A 24,591-nucleotide genomic window follows, 5' to 3' on the forward strand; every position below is an offset into this window, starting at 1 on the left:
GTGTGTCCCCGTGTCTCCACGTGTCTCTGTGTGTCTCTGTGTGTCCCCGTGTGTCCCCGTGTCTCTCTGTGTCTCTGTGTGTCCCCGTGTGTCTCTGTGTCTCTGTGTGTCCCCGTGTGTCTCCACGTGTCTCCGTGTGTCCCCGTGTGTCTCAGGCCACGCAGGACGAGCTGAAGTCTGCGTACCGTCGCCTCTGCGTCACCTTCCACCCCGACAAACACCGCCGGCCCGAGGACAAGGAGCATGCGGAGGACATCTTCAACCGCATACACGCGGCATACCAGGGTGCACGCAGCATACACACACAGCATACACACACAGCATACACACAGCATACACACGCAGCATACACACGCAGCATACACACGCAGCATACACACGCAGCATACACACACAGCATACACACAGCATACACACACAGCATACACACGCAGCATACACACGCAGCATACACACGCAGCATACACACACAGCATACACACAGCATACACACACAGCATACACACAGCATACACACACACACAGCATACACACACACAGCATACACACACACACAGCACACACACACAGCGTACACACAGCATACACACAGCATACACACACAGCATACACACACAGCGTACACACACACACAGCATACACACAGCGTACACACACAGCGTACACACACAGCATACACACAGCGTACACACAGCGTACACACACAGCATACACACACAGCATACACACACAGCATACACACACAGCATACACACAGCATACACACAGCGTACACACAACGTACACACACAGCATACACACAGCATACACACAACGTACACACACAGCATACACACAGCACACACACACAGCGTACACACACAGTATACACACAGCACACACACAGCATACACACAGCATACACACACAGCATACACACACAGCATACACACAGCGTACACACAGCATACACACAGCGTACACACAGCATACACCCACAGCATACACACAACATACACACACAGCATACACACACAGCATACACACACAGCGTACACACAGCATACACACAGCGTACACACAGCATACACACACAGCATACACACACACAGCATACACACATAGCATACACACACAGCATACACACACAGCATACACACACACAGCATACACACACAGCATACACACACACAGCATACACACTGTCTCACTGTGTCTCACTCTCTCCCTGTGTCTCACTGTGTCTCCCCGTCTCTCATTGTGTCTCCCCGTGTCTCACTGTGTCTCACTGTGTCTCACTGTGTCTCCCTGTGTCTCACTGTGTCTCACTCTCTCCCTGTGTCTCACTGTGTCTCACTGTGTCTCACAGTCTCACTGTCTCACTGTGTCTCACTGTGTCTCCCCGTCTCTCATTGTGTCTCACTGTGTCTCACTGTGTCTCACTCTCTCCCTGTGTCTCACTCTCTCCCTGTGTCTCACTGTGTCTCACTGTGTCTCTCTCTCTCCCTGTGTCTCACTGTGTCTCACTCTGTCTCACTGTGTCTCCCTGTGTCTCACTGTGTCTCCCTGTGTCTCACTCTCTCCCTGTGTCTCACTGTCTCACTGTGTCTCCCCGTGTCTCCCCGTGTCTCCCCGTGTCTCAATGTGTCTCACTCTCTCCATGTGTCTCTCTCTCTCCCTGTGTCTCTCTCTCTCCCTGTGTCTCACTGTGTCTCACTCTGTCTCACTGTGTCTCCCTGTGTCTCACTGTGTCTCCCTGTGTCTCACTCTCTCCCTGTGTCTCACTGTCTCACTGTGTCTCCCCGTGTCTCCCCGTGTCTCAATGTGTCTCACTCTCTCCATGTGTCTCTCTCTCTCCCTGTGTCTCACTGTGTCTCACTGTGTCTTTCTCTCTCACTGTGTCTCACTGTGTCTCACTCTCTCTCTGTGTCTCCCTGTGTCTCCCTGTGTGTCCCTGTGTCTCACTGTGTCTCCGTGTCTCCCTGTGTCTCACCGTGTCTCCCCGTGTCTCCCTGTGTCTCCCCATGTCTCCCTGTGTCTCAATGTGTCTCACTCTCTGTGTCTCCCTGTGTCTCCCCGTGTCTCCCCGTGTCTCCCCGTGTCTCACTCTCTCCCTGTGTCTCCCTTTGTCTCCCCGTGTCTCAATGTGTCTCACTATCTCCCTGTGTCTCACTATTTCCCCGTGTCTCACTGTGTCTCACTGTGTCTCCCCGTGTCTGTGTCTCACTCTCTCCCTGTGTCTCTCTCCCCGTGTCTCCTCGTGTCTGTGTCTCACTCTCTCCCTGTGTCTCTCTCCCCGTGTCTCCCCGTGTCTCCCCGTGTCTCCCCGTGTCTGTGTCTCACTCTCTCCCTGTGTCTCTCTCCCCGTGTCTCCCCGTGTCTCCCCGTGTCTGTCTCACTCTCTCCCTGTGTCTCTCTCTCCGTGTCTCCCCGTGTCTCCCCATGTCTGTGTCTCACTCTCTCCCTGTGTCTCTCTCCCCGTGTCTCCCCGTTTCTCCCCGTGTCTGTGTCTCACTCTCTCCCTGTGTCTCTCTCCCCGTGTCTCCCCGTGTCTCCCCGTGTCTGTGTCTCACTCTCTCCCTGTGTCTCTCTCCCCGTGTCTCCCCGTGTCTGTGTCTCACTCTCTCCCTGTGTCTCTCTCCCCGTGTCTCCCCGTTTCTCCCCGTGTCTGTGTCTCACTCTCTCCCTGTGTCTCTCTCCCCGTGTCTCCCCGTGTCTCCCCGTGTCTGTGTCTCACTCTCTCCCTGTGTCTCTCTCCCCGTGTCTCCCCGTGTCTGTGTCTCACTCTCTCCCTGTGTCTCTCTCCCCGTGTCTCCCCGTGTCTCCCCGTGTCTGTGTCTCACTCTCTCCCTGTGTCTCTCTCCCCGTGTCTCCCCGTGTCTCCCCGTGTCTGTGTCTCACTCTCTCCCTGTGTCTCTCTCCCCGTGTCTCCCCGTGTCTCCCCGTGTCTGTCTCACTCTCTCCCTGTGTCTCTCTCCCCGTGTCTCCCCGTGTCTCCCCGTGTCTGTGTCTCACTCTCTCCCTGTGTCTCTCTCCCCGTGTCTCCCCGTTTCTCCCCGTGTCTGTGTCTCACTCTCTCCCTGTGTCTCTCTCCCCGTGTCTCCCCGTGTCTCCCCGTGTCTGTGTCTCACTCTCTCCCTGTGTCTCTCTCCCCGTGTCTCCCCGTTTCTCCCCGTGTTTGTGTCTCACTCTCTCCCTGTGTCTCTCTCCCCGTGTCTCCCCGTGTCTCCCCCCCGGTGTCTCAGTGTTGAGCGATCCGCAGACACGTGCCATCTACGACATCTATGGCAAGCGTGGCCTAGAAATGGACGGCTGGGAGGTAACCCCCTTGCCCTGACCGGTCCACGGCAACACGTCCCTCCAGAGGCGACCTCGCCTGTGTTAGTAACGTGTCTCTCTCTCACCCCCGTGTCTCTCTCACCCCCGTGTCTCTTCTCACCCGTGTCTCTCTCTCTCACCCCCGTGTCTCTCTCACTCCCGTGTCTCTCTCTCACCCGTGTCTCTCTCACCCCCGTGTCTCTCTCTCCCCCGTGTCTCTCTCTCACCCGTGTCTCTCTCTCTCCCCCATGTCTCTCCGTGTCTCTCTCTCACCCGTGTCTCTCTCTCACCGTGTCTCTCTCACCCCCGTGTCTCTCTCTCACCCGTGTCTCTCTCACCGTGTCTCTCTCTCACCCGTGTCTCTCCCATCCCCGTGTCTCTCTCACCGTGTCTCTCTCTCTCCCCCGTGTCTCTCTCACCCTGTCTCTCTCACCGTGTCTCTCTCTCTCCCCCGTGTCTCTCTCACCCCCGTGTCTCTCTCACCGTGTCTCTCTCTCCCCTGTGTCTCTCTCTCCCCCATGTCTCTCTCACCCCCGTGTCTCTCTCCCCGTGTCTCTCTCTCCGTGTCTCTCTCTCCCCCGTGTCTCTCTCACCGTGTCTCTCTCACCATGTCTCTCTCTCCGTGTCTCTCTCACCGTGTCTCTCTCTCTCCCCTGTGTCTGTCTCACCGTGTCTTTCTCTCTCCCCCGTGTCTCTCTCCCCGTGTCTCTCTCTCTCCCCGTGTCTCTCTCACCGTGTCTCTCTCTCCGTGTCTCTCTCTCCCCGTGTCTCTCTCACCGTGTCTCTCTCTCCGTGTCTCTCTCTCCCCTGTGTCTCTCTCTCACCGTGTCTCTCTCTCTCACCGTGTCTCTCTCACCGCGCTCTCCGTGTCTCTCTCTCCCCCGTGTCTCTCTCACCGTGTCTCTCCCCCCGTGTCTCTCTCTCCGTGTCTCTCTCACCGTGTCTCTCTCTCTCCCCTGTGTCTGTCTCACCGTGTCTCTCTCTCCCCCGTGTCTCTCTCCCCGTGTCTCTCTCTCTCCCCGTGTCTCTCTCTCCCCGTGTCTCTCTCACCGTGTCTCTCTCTCCGTGTCTCTCTCTCCCCCGTGTCTCTCTCTCACCGTGTCTCTCTCACCGTGTCTCTCTCTCTCCCCCGTGTCTCTCTCCCCGTGTCTCTCTCTCTCCCCGTGTCTCTCTCTCTCCCCGTGTCTCTCTCACCGTGTCTCTCTCTCCGTGTCTCTCTCTCCCCCGTGTCTCTCTCACCGTGTCTCACCGTGTCTCTCTCACCGTGTCTCTCCGTGTCTCTCTCTCCCCCGTGTCTCTCTCACCGTGTCTCTCTCACCGTGTCTCTTTCTCCCGTGTCTCTCTCTCCGTGTCTCTCTCTCCCCGTGTCTCTCTCACCGTGTCTCTCTCTCCGTGTCTCTCTCTCCCCCGTGTCTCTCTCTCACCGTGTCTCTCTCACCGTGTCTGTCTCATCGTGTCTCTCTCACCGCGCTCTCCGTGTCTCTCTCTCTCCCCCGTGTCTCTCTCACCGTGTCTCTCTCACCGTGTCTCTCTCTCCCGTGTCTCTCTCTCCGTGTCTCTCTCTCACCGTGTCTCTCTTACCGTGTCTCTCACCATGTCTCACCGTGTCTCTCTCTCCCCCGTGTCTCTCTCCCCATGTCTCTCTCTCCCCTGTGTCTCTCTCTCCGCCGTGTCTCTCTCACCGTGTCTCTCTCACCGTGTCTCTCTCTCTCCCCCGTGTCTCTCTCATCGTGTCTCTCTCACCGTGTCGCTCTCACCGTGTCTCTCTCTCACCGTGTCTCTCTCACCGTGTCTCTCCCCCGTGTCTCGCTCTCTCCCCCGTGTCTCTCTCCCCGTGTCTCTCTCCCCCGTGTCTCTCTCCCCGTGTCTCTCTCCCGTGTCTCTCCCGTGTCTCTCCCCCGTGTCTCTCTCCCCCATGTCTCTCTCACCGTGTCTCTCTCACCGTGTCTCTCTCTCACCCGTGTCTCTCTCACCGTGTCTCTCTCCCGTGTCTCTCTCTCCCGTGTCTCTCTCCCCGTGTCTCTCTCCCCGTGTCTCTCTCTCCCCGTGTCAATCACCGTGTCTCTCTCACCGTGTCTCTCTCACCGTGTCTCTCTCTCCCGTGTCTCTCTCCCCCGTGTCTCTCTCTCCCCGTGTCTCTCACCGTGTCTCTCTCTCCCCGTGTCTCTCTCACCGTGTCTCTCTCTCCGTGTCTCTCTCTCCCCCGTGTCTCTCTCTCACCGTGTCTCTCTCACCGTGTCTCTCTCCCCCATGTCTCTCTCCCCGTGTCTCTCTCTCTCCCCGTGTCTCTCTCTCTCCCCGTGTCTCTCTCACCGTGTCTCTCTCTCCGTGTCTCTCTCTCCCCCGTGTCTCTCTCTCACCGTGTCTCTCTCACCGTGTCTCTCTCACCGTGTCTCTCCGTGTCTCTCTCTCCCCCGTGTCTCTCTCACCGTGTCTCTCTCACCGTGTCTCTTTCTCCCGTGTCTCTCTCTCCGTGTCTCTCCCCGTGTCTCTCTCACCGTGTCTCTCTCTCCGTGTCTCTCTCTCCCCCGTGTCTCTCTCGCACCGTGTCTCTCTCACCATGTCTGTCTCACCGTGTCTCTCTCACCGCGCTCTCCGTGTCTCTCTCTCCCCCGTGTCTCTCTCACCGTGTCTCTCTCACCGTGTCTCTCTCTCCCGTGTCTCTCTCTCCGTGTCTCTCTCTCACCGTGTCTCTCTCACCGTGTCTCTCACCGTGTCTCTCTCACCGTGTCTCTCTCTCCCCCGTGTCTCTCTCCCCATGTCTCTCTCTCCCCCGTGTCTCTCTCTCCGCCGTGTCTCTCTCACCGTGTCTCTCTCACCGTGTCTCTCTCTCTCCCCCGTGTCTCTCTCATCGTGTCTCTCTCACCGTGTCGCTCTCACCGTGTCTCTCTCTCACCGTGTCTCTCTCACTGTGTCTCTCCCCCGTGTCTCGCTCTCTCCCCCGTGTCTCTCTCCCCGTGTCTCTCTCCCCCGTGTCTCTCTCCCCGTGTCTCTCTCCCGTGTCTCTCCCGTGTCTCTCCCCCGTGTCTCTCTCCCCAATGTCTCTCTCACCGTGTCTCTCTCACCGTGTCTCTCTCTCACCCGTGTCTCTCTCACCGTGTCTCTCTCCCGTGTCTCTCTCTCCCGTGTCTCTCTCCCCGTGTCTCTCTCCCCGTGTCTCTCTCTCCCCGTGTCAATCACCGTGTCTCTCTCACCGTGTCTCTCTCACCATGTCTCTCTCACCGTGTCCCTCTCACCGTGTCTCTCTCTCCCGTGTCTCTCTCCCCCGTGTCTCTCTCCCCGTGTCTCTCACCGTGTCTCTCTCACCGTGTCTCTCTCACCGTGTCTCTCTCTCTCCCGTGTCTCTCTCTCCCCCGTGCCTCCCCCCCCCCCCCCCCCGTGTCTCTCCCCGTGTCTCTCTGACTCTCCCCGTGTCTCCCCGTGTCTCCCCGTGTCTCTCCCCGTGCCTCCCCGTGTCTCTCCGTGTCTCTCCCCCCCCCCCCCCCCGTGTCTCTCCCCGTGTCTCTCTCCGTGTCTCTCCCCATGTCTCCCCGGGTCTCCCCCCCCCCCCCGTGTCTCCCCGTGTCTCCCCGTGTCTCTCTGTCTCTCCCCCCCCCCGTGTCTCCCCGTGTCTCTCCCCATGTCTCCCCCCCCCGTGTCTCCCCGTGTCTCTCTGTCTCTCCCCGTGTCTCTCCCCGTGTCTCTCCCCGTGCCTCCCCGGGTCTCCCCCCCCCCCCCCCCCGTGTCTCCCCGTGTCTCCCCGTGTCTCCCCGTGTCTCTCTGACTCTCCCCGTGTCTCCCCGTGTCTCCCCGTTTCTCTCCCCGTGTCTCTCTGTCTCTCCCCCCCCCCCCCGTGTCTCCCCGTGTCTCCCCCCCCGTGTCTCTCCCCGTGTCTGCCCCCCCGTGTCTCCCCGTGTCTCCCCGTGTCTCTCCCCGTGTCTCTCTGACTCTCCCCGTGTCTCCCCCCCCGTGTCTCTCCCCGTGTCTCCCCCCCCGTGTCTCTCCCCGTGTCTCCCCCCCCCCCCGTGTCTCTCCCCGTGTCTCTCCCCGTGTCTCTCCCCGTGTCTCCCCCCCCGTGTCTCTCCCCGTGTCTCCCCCCCCCCCCGTGTCTCTCCCCGTGTCTCTCCCCGTGTCTCTCCCCGTGTCTCCCCCCCCGTGTCTCTCCCCGTGTCTGCCCCCCCGTGTCTCCCCGTGTCTCCCCGTGTCTCTCCCCGTGTCTCTCTGACTCTCCCCGTGTCTCCCCCCCCGTGTCTCTCCCCGTGTCTCCCCCCCCGTGTCTCTCCCCGTGTCTCCCCCCCCCCCGTGTCTCTCCCCGTGTCTCTCCCCGTGTCTCTCCCCGTGTCTCCCCCCCCGTGTCTCTCCCCGTGTCTCCCCCCCCCCCGTGTCTCTCCCCGTGTCTCTCCCCGTGTCTCCCCCCCCCCCCCCCCCGAGGTGGTTGAGAGGAGGAGGACGCCAGCGGAGATCCTGGAGGAGTTTGAGCGCCTGCAGAGTGAGCGAGATGAGCGGAGACTCCAGCAGCGGACAAACCCCAAGGTGCCCAGCGCAGCCCTAGTCAACTCAGCCCAATCAGCCCTAGTCAACTCAGCCCAATCAGCCCACTCAGCCGTAGTCAACTCGGCCCAATCAGCCATAGCCCACTCAGCCATAGTCAACTCAGCCCAATCAGCCCCATCAGCCCACTCAGCCGTAGTCAACTCAGCCCACTCAGCCGTAGTCAACTCAGCCCAATCAACCATAGTCAACTCAGCCCAATCAGCCCACTCAGCCGTAGTCAACTCAGCCCACCCAGCCATAGTCAAATCAGCCCAATCAACCATAGTCAACTCAGCCCAATCAGCCCACTCAGCCGTAGTCAACTCAGCCCAATCAGCCCGCTCAGTCATAGTCAACTCAGCCCAATCAGCCCACTCAGCCGTAGTCAACTCAGCCCAATCAGCCCGCTCAGTCATAGTCAACTCAGCCCAATCAGCCATAGTCAACTCAGCCCACTCAGCCATAGTCAACTCAGCCCTAGTCCACTCAGCCCACTCAGCCATAGTCAACTCAGCCCACTCAGCCCAATCAGCCATAGCCCACTCAGCTATAGTCCACTCAGCCATAGTCAACTCAGCCCACTCAGCCCTAGTCAACTCAGCCCAATCAGCCCACTCAGCCATAGTCAACTCAGCCCAATCAGCCCGCTCAGTCATAGTCACCTCAGCCCAATCAGCCCAATCAGCCCTAGTCAACTCAGCCCACTCAGCCATAGTCAACTCAGCACAATCAGCCCTAGTCAACTCGGCCCTAGCCCACTCAGCCCTAGTCCACTCAGCCCACTCAGCCCAATCAGCCATAGTCAACTCAGCCCAATCAGCCATAGTCAACTCAGTCCACTCAGTCCACTCAGCCATAGTCAACTCAGCCCAATCAGCCCTAGTCAACTCAGCCCACTCAGCTATAGTCAACTTAGCCCACTCAGCCCACTCAGCCATAATCAACTCAGCCATAGTCAACTCAGCCCACTCAGCCCACTCAGCCATAGTCAACTCAGCCGTAGTCAACTCAGCCCACTCAGCTATAGTCCACTCAGCTATAGTCCACTCAGCCATAGTCCACTCAGCTATAGTCCACTCAGCTATAGCCCACTCAGCCATAGTCCACTCAGCTATAGTCCACTCAGCTATAGTCCACTCAGCTATAGCCCACTCAGCCATAGTCCACTCAGCTATAGTCCACTCAGCTATAGCCCACTCAGCTATAGTCCACTCAGCTATAGTCCACTCAGCCCACTCAGCTATAGTCCACTCAGCTATAGTCCACTCAGCTATAGTCCACTCAGCTATAGTCCACTCAGCTATAGTCCACTCAGCTATAGTCCACTCAGTCCACTCAGCTATAGTCCACTCAGCTGTAGTCCACTCAGCTATAGTCCACTCAGCTATAGCGAGATAGTGGGTGACTGTGTGTATGGGTGACTGACTGTGTGTGTGGGTGACTCTGTGAGTGGGTGACTGTGTGTGTGGGTGACTCTGTGTGTGGGTGACTGTGTGTGTGGGTGACTCTGTGAGTGGGTGACTTGTGTGTGGGTGACTGTGTGTGTGGGTGACTGTGTGTGTGGGTGACTGTGTGTGTGGGTGACTGTGTGTGTGGGTGACTCTGTGAGTGGGTGACTGTGTGTGTGGGTGACTGTGTGTGTGGGTGACTGTGTGTGTGGGTGACTCTGTGTGTGGGTGACTGTGTGTGTGGGTGACTGTGTGTGTGGGTGACTGTGTGTGTGGGTGACTGTGTGTGTGGGTGACTGTGTGTGTGGGTGACTGTGTGTGTGGGTGACTGTGTGTGTGGGTGACTCTCTGAGTGGGTGACTCTGTGTGTGGGTGACTGTGTGTGTGGGTGACTATGTGTGTGGGTGACTGTGTGTAGGTGACTGTGTGTGTGGGTGACTGTGTGTGTGGGTGACTGTGTGTGTGGGTGACTGTGTGTGTGGGTGACTGTGTGTGTGGGTGACTCTCTGAGTGGGTGACTCTGTGTGTGGGTGACTGTGTGTGTGGGTGACTATGTGTGTGGGTGACTGTGTGTAGGTGACTCTGTGTGTGGGTGACTGTGTTTGTGGGTGACTCTGTGTGTGTATGGGTGACTGTGTGGGCGACTGTGTGTGTGGGTGACTCTGTGAGTGGGTGACTGTGTGTGTGGGTGACTGTGTGTGGGTGACTGTGTGTGTGGGTGACTGTGTGTGGGTGACTGTGTGTGTGGGTGACTGTGTGTGTGGGTGACTGTGTGAGTGGGTGACTCTGTGTGTGGGTGACTCCAGGGCACGGTGACTGTGGGGGTGGACGCCACGGATCTCTTTGAGCCGTACGAGGACGACTACGAGGACGGGGAGGGTGGACGACGCTGGCTGCCCCACGTCGAGGTCAACCGCATGTCCATCTCCCAGTCCATCGAGGTCAGAGTCACCCACACACAGAGTCACCCACACACACAGTCACCCAAACACACAGTCGCCCACACACAGTCACCCACTCACATAGTCACCCACACACAGAGTCACCCACACACACAGTCACCCACACACACAGTCACCCACACACACAGTCACCCACACACACAGTCACCCACACACAGAGTCACCCACACACACAGTCACCTACATAGTCACCCACACACACAGTCACCCACACACACAGTCACCCACACACAGTCACCCACACACAGAGTCACCCACACACACAGTCACCCACAGAGTCACCCACACACACAGTCACCCACACACACAGCCACCCACACACACAGTCACCCACTCACACAGTCACCCACACACACAGTCACCCACACACAGAGTCACCCACACACAGAGTCACCCACACACACAGTCACCCACAGAGTCACCCACTCACAGAATCACCCACACACACAGTCACCCACACAGAGTCACCCACACACACAGTCACCCACACAGTCACCCACACACACAGTCACCCACACACACAGTCACCCACACACAGAGTCACCCACACACACAGTCACCCACACACACAGTCACCCTCACACACAGTCACCCACACACACAGTCACCCACACACACAGTCACCCACACACACAGTCACCCACACAGAGTCACCCACACACACAGTCACCCACACAGTCACCCACACACACAGTCACCCTCACACACAGTCACCCACACACACAGTCACCCACACACAGAGTCACCCACACACACAGTCACCCACACACACAGTCACCCACACACACAGTCACCCACACACAGTCACCCACTCACAGAGTCACCCACACACACAGTCACCCACACACACAGTCACCCACACACACAGTCACCCACACACAGAGTCACCCACACACACAGTCACCCACTCACACAATCACCCACACACAGAGTCACCCACACACACAGTCACCCACACACACAGTCACCCACTCACACAGTCACCCACACACACAGTCACCCACACACACAGTCACCCACACACACAGTCACCCACACACACAGTCACCCACACACAGAGTCACCCACACACACAGTCACCCATACACACAGTCACCCACACACACAGTCACCCACACACAGAGTCACCCACACACAGAATCACGCACACACAGAGTCACCCACACACAGAGTCACCCACACAGAGTCACCCATTCACAGAGTGAGTGAGTGGCTGTGGGTGGGTGAGTGTGTGAGTGGGTGAGTGGGTGGGTGAGTGGGTGAGTGAGTGGGTGAGTGGGTGGGTGAGTGGGTGAGTGAGTGGGTAGGTGAGTGGGTGAGTGAGTGGGTAGGTGAGTGGGTGAGTGAGTGGGTGGGTGAGTGGGTGAGTGGGTGGGTGAGTGAGTGAGTGAGTGGATGAGTGAGTGGGTGAGTGAGTGAGTGGGTGAATGAGTGGGTGAGTGAGTGGGTGAGTGAGTGGGTGAGTGAGTGAGTGGGTGAGTGAGTGAGTGGGTGGGTGAGTGAGTGGGTGAGTGAGTGAGTGACTGGGTGAGTGGGTGGGTGAGTGAGTGAGTGGGTGAGTGGGTGGGTGGGTGAGTGAGTGGGTGAGTGAGTGGGTGGGTGAGTGAGTGAGTGGGTGAGTGAGTGAGTGGGTGGGTGGGTGAGTGGGTGGGTGGGTGAGTGGGTGAGTGACTGGGTGAGTGGGTGGGTGAGTGAGTGAGTGAGTGGATGAGTGAGTGGGTGAGTGAGTGAGTGAGTGGGTGAATGAGTGGGTGAGTGAGTGGGTGAGTGAGTGGGTGAGTGAGTGGGTGAGTGAGTGAGTGGGTGAGTGGGTGGGTGGGTGAGTGAGTGGGTGAGTGAGTGGGTGAGTGAATGAGTGGGTGGGTGAGTGAGTGAGTGAGTGGGTGGGTGGGTGAGTGGGTGGGTGAGTGAGTGGGTGGGTGAGTGGGTGGGTGGGTGAGTGGGTGGGTGAGTGAGTGGGTGGGTGGGTGGGTGAGTGGGTGAGTGAGTGGGTGGGTGGGTGAGTGGGTGAGTGAGTGGGTGGGTGGGTGGGTGAGTGGGTGAGTGAGTGAGTGGGTGAGCGTGTCCCGCAGGCTCCGCTCACCCTGACCGACACGGCCTTCTTGTCCGGGAGCCTCTCCTCTCACAACGGCAACGGCAGCGGCACCATCGCTGGGTCCGTGCGGCGTGTCACCTCACCACGTGGGTGGTGCGAGGTGAGGCGCTCACCACCCCGCTCACCCACTCGCCCACTCGCTCACCCACCCACTCACTCACCCACTCGCTCACCCACTCACTCACCCACTCACTCACTCACTCACCCACCCACTCACTCACCCACTCACTCACTCATCCACTCACTCACTCACCCACTCACCCACCCACCCACTCAGTTACCCACCCACTCACTCACTCACTCACCCACTCACTCACCCACTGACCCACTCACTCACCCACTCACTCACCCACTCACTCACTCACTCACACACTCACCCACCCACCCACTCACTCACCCACTCACTCACTCACCCACCCACCCACTCACTCACTCACCCACTCACTCACCCACCCACCCACTCACCCACCCACCCACTCACCCACCCACCCACTCACTCACCCACTCACTCACTCACTCACCCACCCACCCACCCACTCACTCACTCACACACCCACTCACCCACCCACTCACTCACTCACCCACTCACCCACTCACCCACCCACCCACTCAGTTACCCACACACTCACCCACTCACCCACCCACTCAGCTACCCACACACTCACCCACTCACCCACCCATTCACTCACTCACCAATTCACTAACCTACTCACCCACCCACTCACTCGCCCACACAAAGTGTGTATTGAGCATCTCTGCGTGTCTCTGTGTGCCTCTGTGTGTGTCTGTGTGTCTCTTTATGTCTGTGTGTCTCTGCGTGTCTCTGTGTGTCACTGTGTGTCTCTGTGTGCCTCTGTGTGCCTCTTGTGTGTGTCTGTGTGTCTCTTTGTGTCTCTGTGTGTCTCTGTGTCTCTCTGTGTGTATCTGTGTATCTCTCTGTGTCTGTGTGTGTATCTGTGTGTCTGTGTCTCTCTGTGTATCTCTGTGTATCTCTGTGTGTCTGTGTGTCTCTTTGTGTTTCTGTGTGTCTGTGTGTGTATCTGTGTGTCTCTGTGTGTATGTGTGAGTATCTGTGTGTCTCTGTGTGTCTCTCCGTGTCTCTGTGTATCTGTGTTTCTGTGTCTCTGTGTTTCTGTGTGTCTCTGCGTGTCTCTGTGTCTCTGTGTGTATCTGTGTCTCTGCGTGTCTCTGTGTGTATGTGTTTCTGTGTGTCTCTTGTGTGTATCTGTGTCTCTGTGTATGTATCTGTGTCTCTGTGTGTCCCTGCGTGTCCCTGCGTGTCTCTGTATGTGTCCCTGCGTGTCTCTGTGTGTATCTGTGTCTCTGCGTGTCTCTGCGTGTCTCTGCGTGTCTCTGTGTGTCTCTGTGTGTATCTGTGTCTCTGTGTATCTCTGCGTGTCTCTGTGTGTCTCTGTGTATCTGTGTTTTTGTATGTCTCTGTGTTTCTATGTGTCTCTGTGTGTATCTGTGTCTCTGTGTGTGTCTGCGTGTCTCTGCGTATCTCTGTGTGTATCTGTGTCTCTGCGTGTCTCCGCGTGTCTCCGCGTGTCTCTGCGTATCTCTGTGTGTATCTGTGTCTCTGTGTGTGTCTGCGTGTCTCTGCGTATCTCTGTGTGTATCTGTGTCTCTGTGTGTGTCTGCGTGTCTCTGCGTATCTCTGTGTGTATCTGTGTGTCTCTGTGTGTGTCTGCGTGTCTCTGCGTATCTCTGTGTGTATCTGTGTCTCTGTGTGTGTCTGCGTGTCTCTGCGTATCTCTGTGTGTATCTGTGTCTCTGTGTGTGTCTGCGTGTCTCTGCGTATCTCTGTGTATCTGTGTGTCTCTGTGTGTGTCTGCGTGTCTCTGCGTATCTCTGTGTGTATCTGTGTCTCTGTGTGTGTCTGCATGTCTCTGCGTATCTCTGTGTGTATCTGTGTCTCTGTGTGTGTCTGCGTGTCTCTGCGTATCTCTGTGTGTATCTGTGTCTCTGTGTGTGTCTGCGTGTCTCTGCGTATCTCTGTGTGTATCTGTGTGTCTCTGTGTGTCCCTGCGTGTCTCTGCGTATCTCTGTGTGTATCTGTGTCTCTGTGTGTGTCTGCGTGTCTCTGCGTATCTCTGTGTGTATCTGTGTGTCTCTGTGTGTCTCTGTGTGTCTCTGCGTGTCTCTGCGTATCTGTGTCTCTGTGTGTGTCTGCGTGTCTCTGCGTATCTCTGTGTGTATCTGTGTGTCTCTGTGTGTGTCTGCGTGTCTCTGCGTATCTCTGTGTGTATCTGTGTCTCTGTGTGTCCCTGCGTGTCTCTGCGTATCTCTGTGTGTATCTGTGTGTCTCTGTGTGTGTCTGCGTGTCTCTGCGTATCTCTGTGTGTATCTGTGTGTCTCTGTGTGTGTCTGCGTGTCTCTGCGTATCTCTGTGTGTATCTGTGTGTCTCTGTGTGTGTCTGCGTGTCTCTGCGTATCTCTGTGTGTATCTGTGTGTCTCTGTGTGTGTCTGCGTGTCTCTGCGTATCTCTGTGTGTATCTGTGTGTCTCTGTGTGTGTCTGCGTGTCTCTGCGTATCTCTGTGTGTATCTGTGTGTCTCTGTGTGTGTCTGCGTGTCTCTGCGTATCTCTGTGTGTATCTGTGTGTCTCTGTGTGTGTCTGCGTGTCTCTGCGTATCTGCGTGTATCTGTGTGTCTCTGTGTGTGTCTGCGTGTCTCTGCGTATCTCTGTGTGTATCTGTGTGTCTCTGTGTGTGTCTGCGTGTCTCTGCGTATCTCTGTGTGTATCTGTGTGTCTCTGTGTGTGTCTGCGTGTCTCTGCGTATCTGCGTGTATCTGTGTGTCTCTGTGTGTGTCTGCGTGTCTCTGCGTATCTCTGTGTGTATCTGTGTGTCTCTGTGTGTGTCTGCGTGTCTCTGCGTATCTCTGTGTGTATCTGTGTGTCTCTGTGTGTCCCTGCGTGTCTCTGCGTATCTCTGTGTGTATCTGTGTGTCTCTGTGTGTGTCTGCGTATCTCTGTGTGTATCTGTGTCTCTCTGCGTGTCTCCGCGTGTCTCCGCGTGTGTCTCTGCGCGTCTCCGTGTGTCCACGTGACGCCGCACAGATGGATTTCTTCACGGGCGACATGCAGAGCCCCTCCATCGGAGTCAAGGGCTTCCGTAACCTCACCTCGCGCTGGTAAGCAAAGCTCCCCCGGGTAGCCCACACACAGACACACAGGCCTGGAGGGGCAAGTGCTGTTCGTAGTGAGTAGCAGCAGCAGCACTGCCTATAAAGGTTGCCTCTGTGACACACACACAGGGGGTGGGTGGCCACCACCACCACCACCACCACCACCACCACCCCCGGCCGCCTTTGTCTCTCCAGTGGCGATGTTTACACACCGCACCAGGTATTCATTTGAGGCCGAGTCGACCTAGGGGAGGCCCGGGACCGGTTCAGATTAATCGTCACCGGCGTTGGCCGTGAGCGGGAATCGAACCCCGGGTCGCCAGGTTCATAGCGCAGGGTAGAGCTAACCGCTGCACCACCGCTCTCTCTGTCTCTCTCCCCATGTGTCTCTCTCCCCGTGTCTCTCTCTCCCCGTGTGTCTCTCTCCCCGTGTCTCTCTCCCTGTGTCTCTCCCCATGTCTCTCTCTCTCTATCCCTGTATCTCTCTCTCTCTCTCTCCCCGTGTCTCTCTCCCCATGTCTCTCTCTCTCCCCGTGTCTCCCCCCCCGTCTCTCTCTCCCCGTGTCTCTCTCTCCGCCTACATCTCTCCCTGTGTCTCTCTCCCCGTGTCTCTCTCCCCGTGTCTCTTTCTCTCTGCCCGTGTCTCTCTCCCCGTCTCTCTCCCCGTGTCTCTCTCCCCGTGTCTCTCTCCCCGTGTCTCTCTCCCCGTGTCTCTCTCCCTGTGTCTCTCTCCCCGTGTCTCTCTCCCCGTGTCTCTCTCTCTCTCCCCGTGTCTCTCTCTCCCCGTGTCTCTCTCCCCATGTCTCCCCGTGTCTCTCTCCCCGTCTCTCTCCCCGTGTCTCTCTCCCCGTGTCTCTCCCCGTGTCTCTCTCTCCCCATGTCTCCCCCCGTGTCTCTCTCTCCCCGTGTCTCTCTCTCCCCGTATCTCCCCGTGTCTCTCCCCGTGTCTTTCTCTCCCCGCGTCTCTCTCCCCGTGTCTCTCTGTCCCCGTGTCTCTCTGTCCCCGTGTCTCTCTGTCCCCGTGTCTCTCTCTCCCCGTGTCTCTCTCTCCCCGTATCTCTCTCTCCCCGTGTCTCTCTCTCCCCGTATCTCCCCGTGTCTCTCCCCGTGTCTCTCCCCGCGTCTCTCTCCCCGTGTCTCTCTCCCCGTGTCTCTCTCCCCGGGTCTCTCTCGCCGTGGCTCTCTCTCCGTGTCTCTCTCGCCGTGTCTCTCCCTGTCTCTCTCTCCCCGTGTCTCTCTCTCCATATTTCTCTCCCCGTGTCTCTCTCCCCGTGTCTCTCTCCCCCTGTCTCTCCCCGTGTCTCTCTCTCTCCGTGTCTCCCTCTCCCCATGTCTCTCTCTCCCCGTGTCTCTCTCCGTGTCTCTCTCTCCCCGTGTGTCTCTCCCCGTGTCTCTCTCTCCCCGTGTCTCTCCCCGTCTCTCTCTCCCCGTGTCTCTCTCCCCGTGTCTCTCTCCCCGTGTCTCTCTCCCCGTGTCTCTCTCCCCGTCTCTCTCCCCGTGTCTCTCCTCGTGTCTCTCTCCCTGTCTCTCTCCCCGTGTCTCTCTCTTCGTATCTCTCTCCGTGTCTCTCTCTCTCCCCGTGTCTCTCTCCCCGTGTCTCTCTCCCCGTGTCTCTCTCCCCGTCTCTCTCCCCGTCTCTCTCCCCGTGTCTCTCTCTCTCCCCGTGTCTCTCTCCCCGTCTCTCTCTCCGTGTCTCTCTCCCCGTCTCTCTCTCCCCGTGTCTCTCTCTCTCTCCCCCTGTCTCTCTCTCTCCCCGTGTCTCTCTCTCCGTGTCTCTCTCTCCGTGTCTCTCTCCCCCTGTCTCTCTCTCTCTCCCCGTGTCTCTCCGTGTCTCTCTCTCTCTCTCCGTGTCTCTCTCTCCCCGTCTCTCTCCCCGTGTCTCTCTCTCTCTCCGTCTCTCTCTCTCCGCGTGTCTCTCCCCGTGTCTTTCTCTCCCCGCGTCTCTCTCCCCGTGTCTCTCTGTCCCGTGTCTCTCTGTCCCCGTGTCTCTCTCTCCCCGTGTCTCTCTCTCCCCGTATCTCTCTCTCCCCGTGTCTCTCTCCCCGTGTCTCTCTCTCCCCGTATCTCCCCGTGTCTCTCCCCGTGTCTCTCTCTCCCCGCGTCTCTCTCCCCGTGTCTCTCTCCCCGTGTCTCTCTCTCCCCGTGTCTCTCTCCCCGTGTCACTCTCCGCGTCTCTCTCTCCCCGGGTCTCTCTCCCCGTGTCTCTCTCTCCGTGTCTCTCTCGCCGTGTCTCTCCCTGTCTCTCTCTCCTCGTGTCTCTCTCTCCATATTTCTCTCCCCGTGTCTCTCTCCCCGTGTCTCTCTCCCCCTGTCTCTCCCCGTGTCTCTCTCTCTCCGTGTCTCCCTCTCCCCATGTCTCTCTCTCCCCGTGTCTCTCTCCGTGTCTCTCTCCGTGTCTCTCTCTCCCCGTGTGTCTCTCCCCGTGTCTCTCTCTCCCCGTGTCTCTCCCCGTCTCTCTCTCCCCGTGTCTCTCTCCCCGTGTCTCTCTCCCCGTGTCTCTCTCCCCGTGTCTCTCTCCCCGTCTCTCTCCCCGTGTCTCTCCTCGTGTCTCTCTCCCCGTCTCTCTCCCCGTGTCTCTCTCTCCGTATCTCTCTCCGTGTCTCTCTCTCTCTCCCCGTGTCTCTCTCCCCGTGTCTCTCTCCCCGTGTCTCTCTCCCCGTCTCTCTCCCTCGTCTCTCTCCCCGTGTCTCTCTCTCTCCCCGTGTCTCTCTCCCCGTCTCTCTCTCCGTGTCTCTCTCCCCGTCTCTCTCTCCCCGTGTCTCTCTCTCCGTGTCTCTCCGTGTCTCTCTCCCCCTGTCTCTCTCTCTCTCCCCGTGTCTCTCTCTCCGTGTCTCTCTCTCTCTCTCTCCGTGTCTCTCTCTCCCCGTCTCTCTCCCCGTGTCTCTCTCTCTCTCCGTCTCTCTCTCTCCCCGTGTCTCCCCCTCCGTGTCTCTCTCCCCGTGTCTCTCTCCCCGTGTCTCTCTCTCCCCGTGTCTCTCTCCCCATGTCTCTCTCCCCGTGTCTCTCTCTCTTCCCGTGTCTCTCTCCCCGTCTCTCTCCCCGTGTCTCTCTCCCCGTCTATCCCCGTGTCTCTCTCCCCATGTCTCTCTCTCTCTCCGTGTCTCTCTCCCCGTGTCTCTCTCCCCGTGTCTCCCCCCCCCCCGTGTCTCTCTCCCCGTGTCTCTCTGCACATGTCTCTCCCCGTGTCTCTCTCTCTCCGTGTCTCCCTCTCCCCGTGTCTCTCTCTCCTCGTGTCTCTCCCCGTCTCTCTCTCCCCGTGTCTTTCTCTCCGTGTCTCTCTCCGTGTCTCTCTCCCCGTGTCTCTCTCCCCGTGTCTCTTCCCGCGTCTCTCTCCCCGTGTCTCTCTCTCCCCGTGTCTTTCTCTCCCCGTGTCTCCCCCCCCCCCGTGTCTCTCTCCCCGTGTCTCTCTCTCCCCGTGTCTCTCCCCGTGTCTCTCCCTCCCCGTGTCTCTCTCTCCCCGTGTCTCTCTCCCTGTGTCTCTCTCTCCGTGTCTCTCTCTCTCCCCATGTCTCTCTCCCCGTGTCTCTCTCCCCGTGTCTCTCTCCCCGTGTGTCTCTCTCCCCCCGTGTCTCTCTCCCCGTGTCTCTATCCGCGTCTCTCTCCGTGTCTCTCTCCCCGTCTCTCTCTCCCCCTGTCTCTCTCTCTCTCTCCCCGTGTCTCTCCATGTCTCTCTCCGTGTCTCTCTCTCTCTCTCCATGTCTCTCTCTCCGTCTCTCTCTCCGCGTCTCTCTCTCCCCGTGTCTCTCTCTCTCCGTGTCTCTCTCTCCCCCTGTCTCTCTCTCTCTCTCCCCGTGTCTCTCTCTCCGTCTCTCTCTCTCTCCGTGTCTCTCTCTCCATGTCTCTCTCTCCGTCTCTCTCTCTCTCCGTGTCTCTCCCCGTGTCTCTCTCCCCGTCTCTCTCCCCGTGTCTCTCCTCGTGTCTCTCTCCCCGTCTCTCTCCCCGTGTCTCTCTCTCTCTCTCTCCCCGTGTCTCTCTCTCTGTATCTCTCTCTCTCTCTCCCCGTGTCTCTCTCCCCGTGTCTCTCTCCCCGTGTCTCTCCTCGTGTCTCTCTCCCCGTCTCTCTCCCCGTGTCTCTCTCTCTCTCTCCCCGTGTCTCTCTCTCCGTGTCTCTCTCTCCGTGTCTCTCTCTCCGTGTCTCTCTCTCTCCGTCTCTCTCTCTCCCCGTGTCTCCCCCTCTCCCCGTGTCTCCCCCTCCGTGTCTCTCCCCGTGTCTCTCCCCGTGTCTTTCCCCGTGTCTCTCTCTCCGTGTCTCTCTCTCTCCGTGTCTCCCTCTCCCCGTGTCTCTCCCCGTGTCTCTCCCCGTCTCTCTCTCCCCGTGTCTTTCTCTCCGTGTCTCTCTCCCTGTCTCTCTCTCCGTGTCTCTCTCTCCGTGTCTCTCTCTCCCCGTCTCTCTCTCCCCGTGTGTCTGTCCCCGTGTGTCTCTCCCCGTGTCTCTCTCTCCCCGTGTCTCTCTCCCCGTGTCTCTCTCCCCGTGTCTCTCTCCCCGTCTCTCTCCCCGTGTCTCTCCTCGTGTCTCTCTCCCCGTCTCTCTCCCCGTGTCTCTCTCTCCCCGTGTCTCTCTCTCCGTATCTCTCTCCGTGTCTCTCTCTCTCTCTCTCCCCGTGTCTCTCCTCGTGTCTCTCTCCCCGTCTCTCTCCCCATGTCTCTCTCTCTCTCCCCGTGTCTCTCTCCCCGTCTCTCTCTCTCCGTGTCTCTCTCTCCGTGTCTCTCTCTCCCCCTGTCTCTCTCTCTCCCCGTGTCTCTCTCTCCGTGTCTCTCTCCCCATCTCTCTCCCCGTGTCTCTCCCCGTCTCTTTCTCCCCGTGTCTCTCTCCGTCTCTCTCTCTCTCCCCGTGTCTCCCCCTCCGTGTCTCTCTCTCTCCGTGTGTCTCTCTCTCCGTCTCTCTCTCTCCCCGTGTCTCCCCCTCTCCCCGTGTCTCCCCCTCCATGTCTCTCCCCGTGTCTCTCCCCGTGTCTCTCCCCGTGTCTCTCTCCCCGTGTCTCTCTCTCTCTCTCCGTGTGTCTCTCTCCGTGTCTCTCTCTCCGCGTCTCTCTCTCCCCGTGTCTCTCTCTCCCCGTGTCTCTCTCTCTCCGTGTCTCTCTCTCTCTCTCCCCCTGTCTCTCTCTCTCTCTCCGTGTCTCTCTCTCCGTCTCTCTCTCTCCCCGTGTCTCCCCCTCTCCCCGTGTCTCCCCCTCCGTGTCTCTCCCCGTGTCTCTCCCCGTGTCTCTCCCCGTCTCTTTCTCCCCGTGTCTCTCTCCCCGTGTCTCTCTCCCCGTGTCTCCCCCTCCCCGTGTCTCTCTCCCCGTGTCTCTCTCCGTGTCTCTCTCCCCGTGTCTCTCTCTCTCCGTGTCTCGCTCTCTCCGTCTCTCTCTCTCTCCCCCTGTCTCTCTCTCCCCGTGTCTCTCTCTCTCCGTGTCTCTCTCTCTCTCCGTGTCTCTCTCCCCGTGTCTCCCCCTCCGTGTCTCTCCCCGTGTCTCTCCCCGTCTCTTTCTCCCCGTGTCTCTCTCCCCGTGTCTCTCTCCCCGTGTCTCCCCCTCCCCGTGTCTCTCTCCCCGTGTCTCTCTCCGTGTCTCTCTCCGTGTCTCTCTCCCCGTGTCTCTCTCTCTCCGTGTCTCTCTCTCTCCGTGTCTCTCTCTCTCCGTCTCTCTCCCCCTGTCTCTCTCTCTCCCCGTGTCTCTCTCTCTCCGTGTCTCTCTCTCTCTCTCTCTCCGTGTCTCTCTCTCCGTCTCTCTCTCCCCCCGTGTCTCCCCCTCTCCCCGTGTCTCCCCCTCCCCGTGTCTCTCTCCCCGTGTCTCTCTCCGTGTCTCTCTCCCCGTGTCTCCCCCTCCCCGTGTCTCTCTCTCTCCGTGTCTCTCTCTCTCTCCCCCTGTCTCTCTCTCTCCCCGTGTCTCTCTCTCTCCGTGTCTCTCTCTCTCCGTGTCTCTCTCTCCGTGTCTCTCTCTCCGTGTCTCTCTCTCACCCCCCGTGTTTCCCCCTCCCCGTGTCTCTCTCCCCGTGTCTCTCTCCGTGTCTCTCTCCCCGTGTCTCTCTCTCTCCGTGTCTCTCTCTCTCTGTCTCTCTCTCTCTCCCCCTGTCTCTCTCTCTCTCTCTCCCCGTGTCTCTCTCTCTCCGTGTCTCCCCCTCCCCGTGTCTCTCTCTCTCCGTGTCTCTCTCTCTCTCCCCCTGTCTCTCTCTCTCTCTCCCCGTGTCTCTCTCTCTCCGTGTCTCTCTCTCTCTCTCTCCGTGTCTCTCTCTCCGTCTCTCTCTCTCCCCCCGTGTCTCCCCCTCTCCCCGTGTCTCCCCCTCTCCCCGTGTCTCCCCCTCCCCATGTCTCCCCCTCCCCGTGTCTCTCTCTCTCCGTGTCTCTCTCTCTCCCCGTGTCTCTCTCTCTCCGCGTCTCTCTCTCCCCGTGTCTCTCTCTCTCCGTGTCTCTCTCTCTCCGTGTCTCTCTCTCCCCCCGTGTCTCCCCCTCCGTGTCTCTCTCCCCGTGTCTCTCCCCCCGTGTCTCTCTCCCCCCGCCCCCAGCTTCGTGTCTAGCCACGCGTCGCTGCAGCTTGTGGGCGGTGCCCACACGGTACGCCCGGGCCTGTCCACGGTGTTGGCGCGCCGCCTGGACGCTCACACGCTCGGCTACCTGGCCTGGCGCTGCGGCCTCAGCAGCTCCATGAGCTGCACGGCGGTGCGAGACACCGCTGGGAGCACCACCACGTTCTGCCTGCAGGTGGGGAGAGACACGGGGGGTGGGAGAGACACGGGGGGAGGGAGAGAGAGACACGGGGGGTGAGACACGGGGAGATAGACACCGCTGGGAGCACCACCACGTTCTGCCTGCAGGTGGGGAGAGACACGGGGGGTGGGAGAGACACGGGGGGTGGGAGAGAGACACGGGGGGTGAGACACGGGGAGAGAGAGAGACACGGGAGGGGGGGAGAAGGGGAGAGAGAGACACGGGGAGAGAGAGACACGGGGAGAGAGACACGGGGAAGGAGACACGGGGAGATAGACACCGCTGGGAGCACCACCACGTTCTGCCTGCAGGTGGGGAGAGACACGGGGGGTGAGAGAGACACGGGGGGTGGGAGAGAGACACGGGGGGTGAGACACGGGGGGAGGGAGAGACACGGGGGGAGGGAGAGACACGGGGAGAGACACGGGGGGAGAGAGAGACACGGGGAGAGAGAGAGACACGGAGGGTGAGACACGGGGGGAGGGAGAGACACGGGGAGAGACACGGGGAGAGACACGGGGGGAGAGAGAGACACGGGGAGAGAGAGAGACACGGGGGGACACGGGGAGAGACACGGGGAGAGAGAATGACACAGGGGGACACGGGGAGAGACATGGGGAGAGAGAGAGACACGGGGAGAGAGACACGGGGGGAGGGAGAGACACGGGGGGACACGGGGAGAGAGACACCGCTGGGAGCACCACCACGTTCTGCCTGCAGGTGGGGAGAGACACGGGGGGTGGGAGAGACACGGGGGGTGGGAGAGAGACACGGGGGGTGAGACACGGGGGGAGGGAGAGACACGGGGAGAGAGACACGGGGGGAGAGAGAGACACGGGGAGAGAGAGAGACACGGGGGGTGAGACACGGGGGGAGGGAGAGACACGGGGAGAGACACGGGGGGAGAGAGAGACACGGGGAGAGAGAGAGAGACACGGGGGAAGACACGGGGAGAGAGACACCGCTGGGAGCACCACCACGTTCTGCCTGCAGGTGGGGAGAGACACAGGGGGTGGGAGAGACACGGGGGGTGGGAGAGAGACACGGGGGGTGAGACACGGGGGGAGGGAGAGACACGGGGAGAGACACGGGGGGAGAGAGAGACACGGGGGTGGGAGAGACACGGGGAGAGAGACACGGGGAGAGAGAGAGACACGGGGGAGGGAGAGACATGGGGGGAGAGAGAGACACGGGGAGAGAGAGAGAGAGACACGGGGAGAGACATGGGGAGAGAGAGAGACACCGTTGGGAGCACCACCACATTCTGCCTGCAGGTGGGGAGAGACACGGGGGGTGAGAGAGACACGGGGAGAGACACGGGGGGAGAGAGAGACACGGGGGGGGAGAGACACGGGGAGAGAGACACGGGGAGAGAGACACGGGGGGAGAGAGAGACACGGGGGAGGGAGAGACACAGGGAGAGAGAGAGACACGGGGGAGAGAGAGACACGGGGGAGAGAGAGACACGGGGAGAGAGAGACACGGGGGGAGACACGGTGGTGCGAGACACCGCTGGGAGCACCACCACGTTCTGCCTGCAGGTGGGGAGAGACACGGGGGGTGAGAGAGACACGGGGGGTGAGAGAGACACGGGGGTGAGAGAGACACAGGGAGAGAGACACGGGGGAGAGACACGGGGAGACATGAGAGAGAGACACGGGGAGAGAGAGAGACACGAAGAGAGAGACACGGGGAGAGAGACACGTAGAGAGAGACATGGGGAGAGAGAGACACGGGGAGAGAGACACGGGGAGAGAGACACAGGGAGAGAGACACGGGGAGAGAGACACGGGGGGAGAGACACAGGGAGAGAGACACGGGGAGGGAGACACGGGGAGAGAGACACGGGGAGAGAGACACGGGGAGAGAGACACGGGGAGAGAGACACAGGGAGAGAGACACGGGGGAGAGACACGGGGAGACATGAGAGAGAGACATGGGGAGAGAGAGACACGGGGAGAGAGACACGGGGAGAGAGACACAGGGAGAGAGACACGGGGAGAGAGACACGGGGGGAGAGACACGGGGAGAGAGACACGGGGAGGGAGACACGGGGAGAGAGACACGGGGAGAGAGACACGGGGAGAGAGACACGGGGAGAGAGACACGGGGAGAGAGACACAGGGAGAGAGACACGGGGAGAGAGACACGGGGGGAGAGACACAGGGAGAGAGACACGGGGAGAGAGACACGGGGGGAGAGACACAGGGAGAGAGACACGGGGAGGGAGACACGGGGGAGAGAGACACGGGGAGAGAGACACGGGGAGAGAGACACGGGGAGAGAGACACGGGGGGAGAGACACGGGGAGAGAGACACGGGGAGAGAGACACAGGGAGAGAGACACGGGGAGAGAGACACGGGGGGAGAGACACAGGGAGAGAGACACGGGGAGGGAGACACGGGGAGAGAGACACGGGGAGAGAGACACGGGGGGGAGAGAGACACGGGGGGGGGGAGAGA

General features: G+C 59.5%; 2 protein-coding genes across 3 annotated transcripts in view; both read left to right on the top strand.

Annotated features, from left to right (window-relative positions):
- LOC116938043 (dnaJ homolog subfamily C member 11) overlaps nt 1-24,591 on the top strand; it is a 54,763-nt gene that overhangs the window by 9,354 nt on the left and 20,818 nt on the right. For both annotated transcript variants that reach the window (XM_076056416.1, XM_076056415.1), the window contains exons 2-8: nt 156-285; nt 3,225-3,298; nt 7,708-7,809; nt 10,064-10,198; nt 12,292-12,414; nt 15,376-15,449; nt 21,927-22,122. In XM_076056416.1, the coding sequence (XP_075912531.1) occupies nt 156-285; nt 3,225-3,298; nt 7,708-7,809; nt 10,064-10,198; nt 12,292-12,414; nt 15,376-15,449; nt 21,927-22,122 (834 nt within the window). The remainder of the gene's footprint in view (nt 1-155; nt 286-3,224; nt 3,299-7,707; nt 7,810-10,063; nt 10,199-12,291; nt 12,415-15,375; nt 15,450-21,926; nt 22,123-24,591) is intronic.
- On the top strand, nt 12,819-15,369 carry LOC142907166 (uncharacterized; the record flags this gene model as incomplete). The annotated part of the gene is made up of 1 exon (XM_076056414.1): nt 12,819-15,369. A coding segment is annotated over one exon (2,547 nt), but the record flags the coding sequence as incomplete, so codon positions are not given.

Source organism: Petromyzon marinus, chromosome 75 (assembly GCF_048934315.1).
Source record: "Petromyzon marinus isolate PM22_M1 ecotype Great Lakes invasive population chromosome 75, UKy_Petmar_22M1.pri1.0, whole genome shotgun sequence".
Taxonomy (NCBI): Eukaryota; Metazoa; Chordata; class Hyperoartia; order Petromyzontiformes; family Petromyzontidae; genus Petromyzon; species Petromyzon marinus.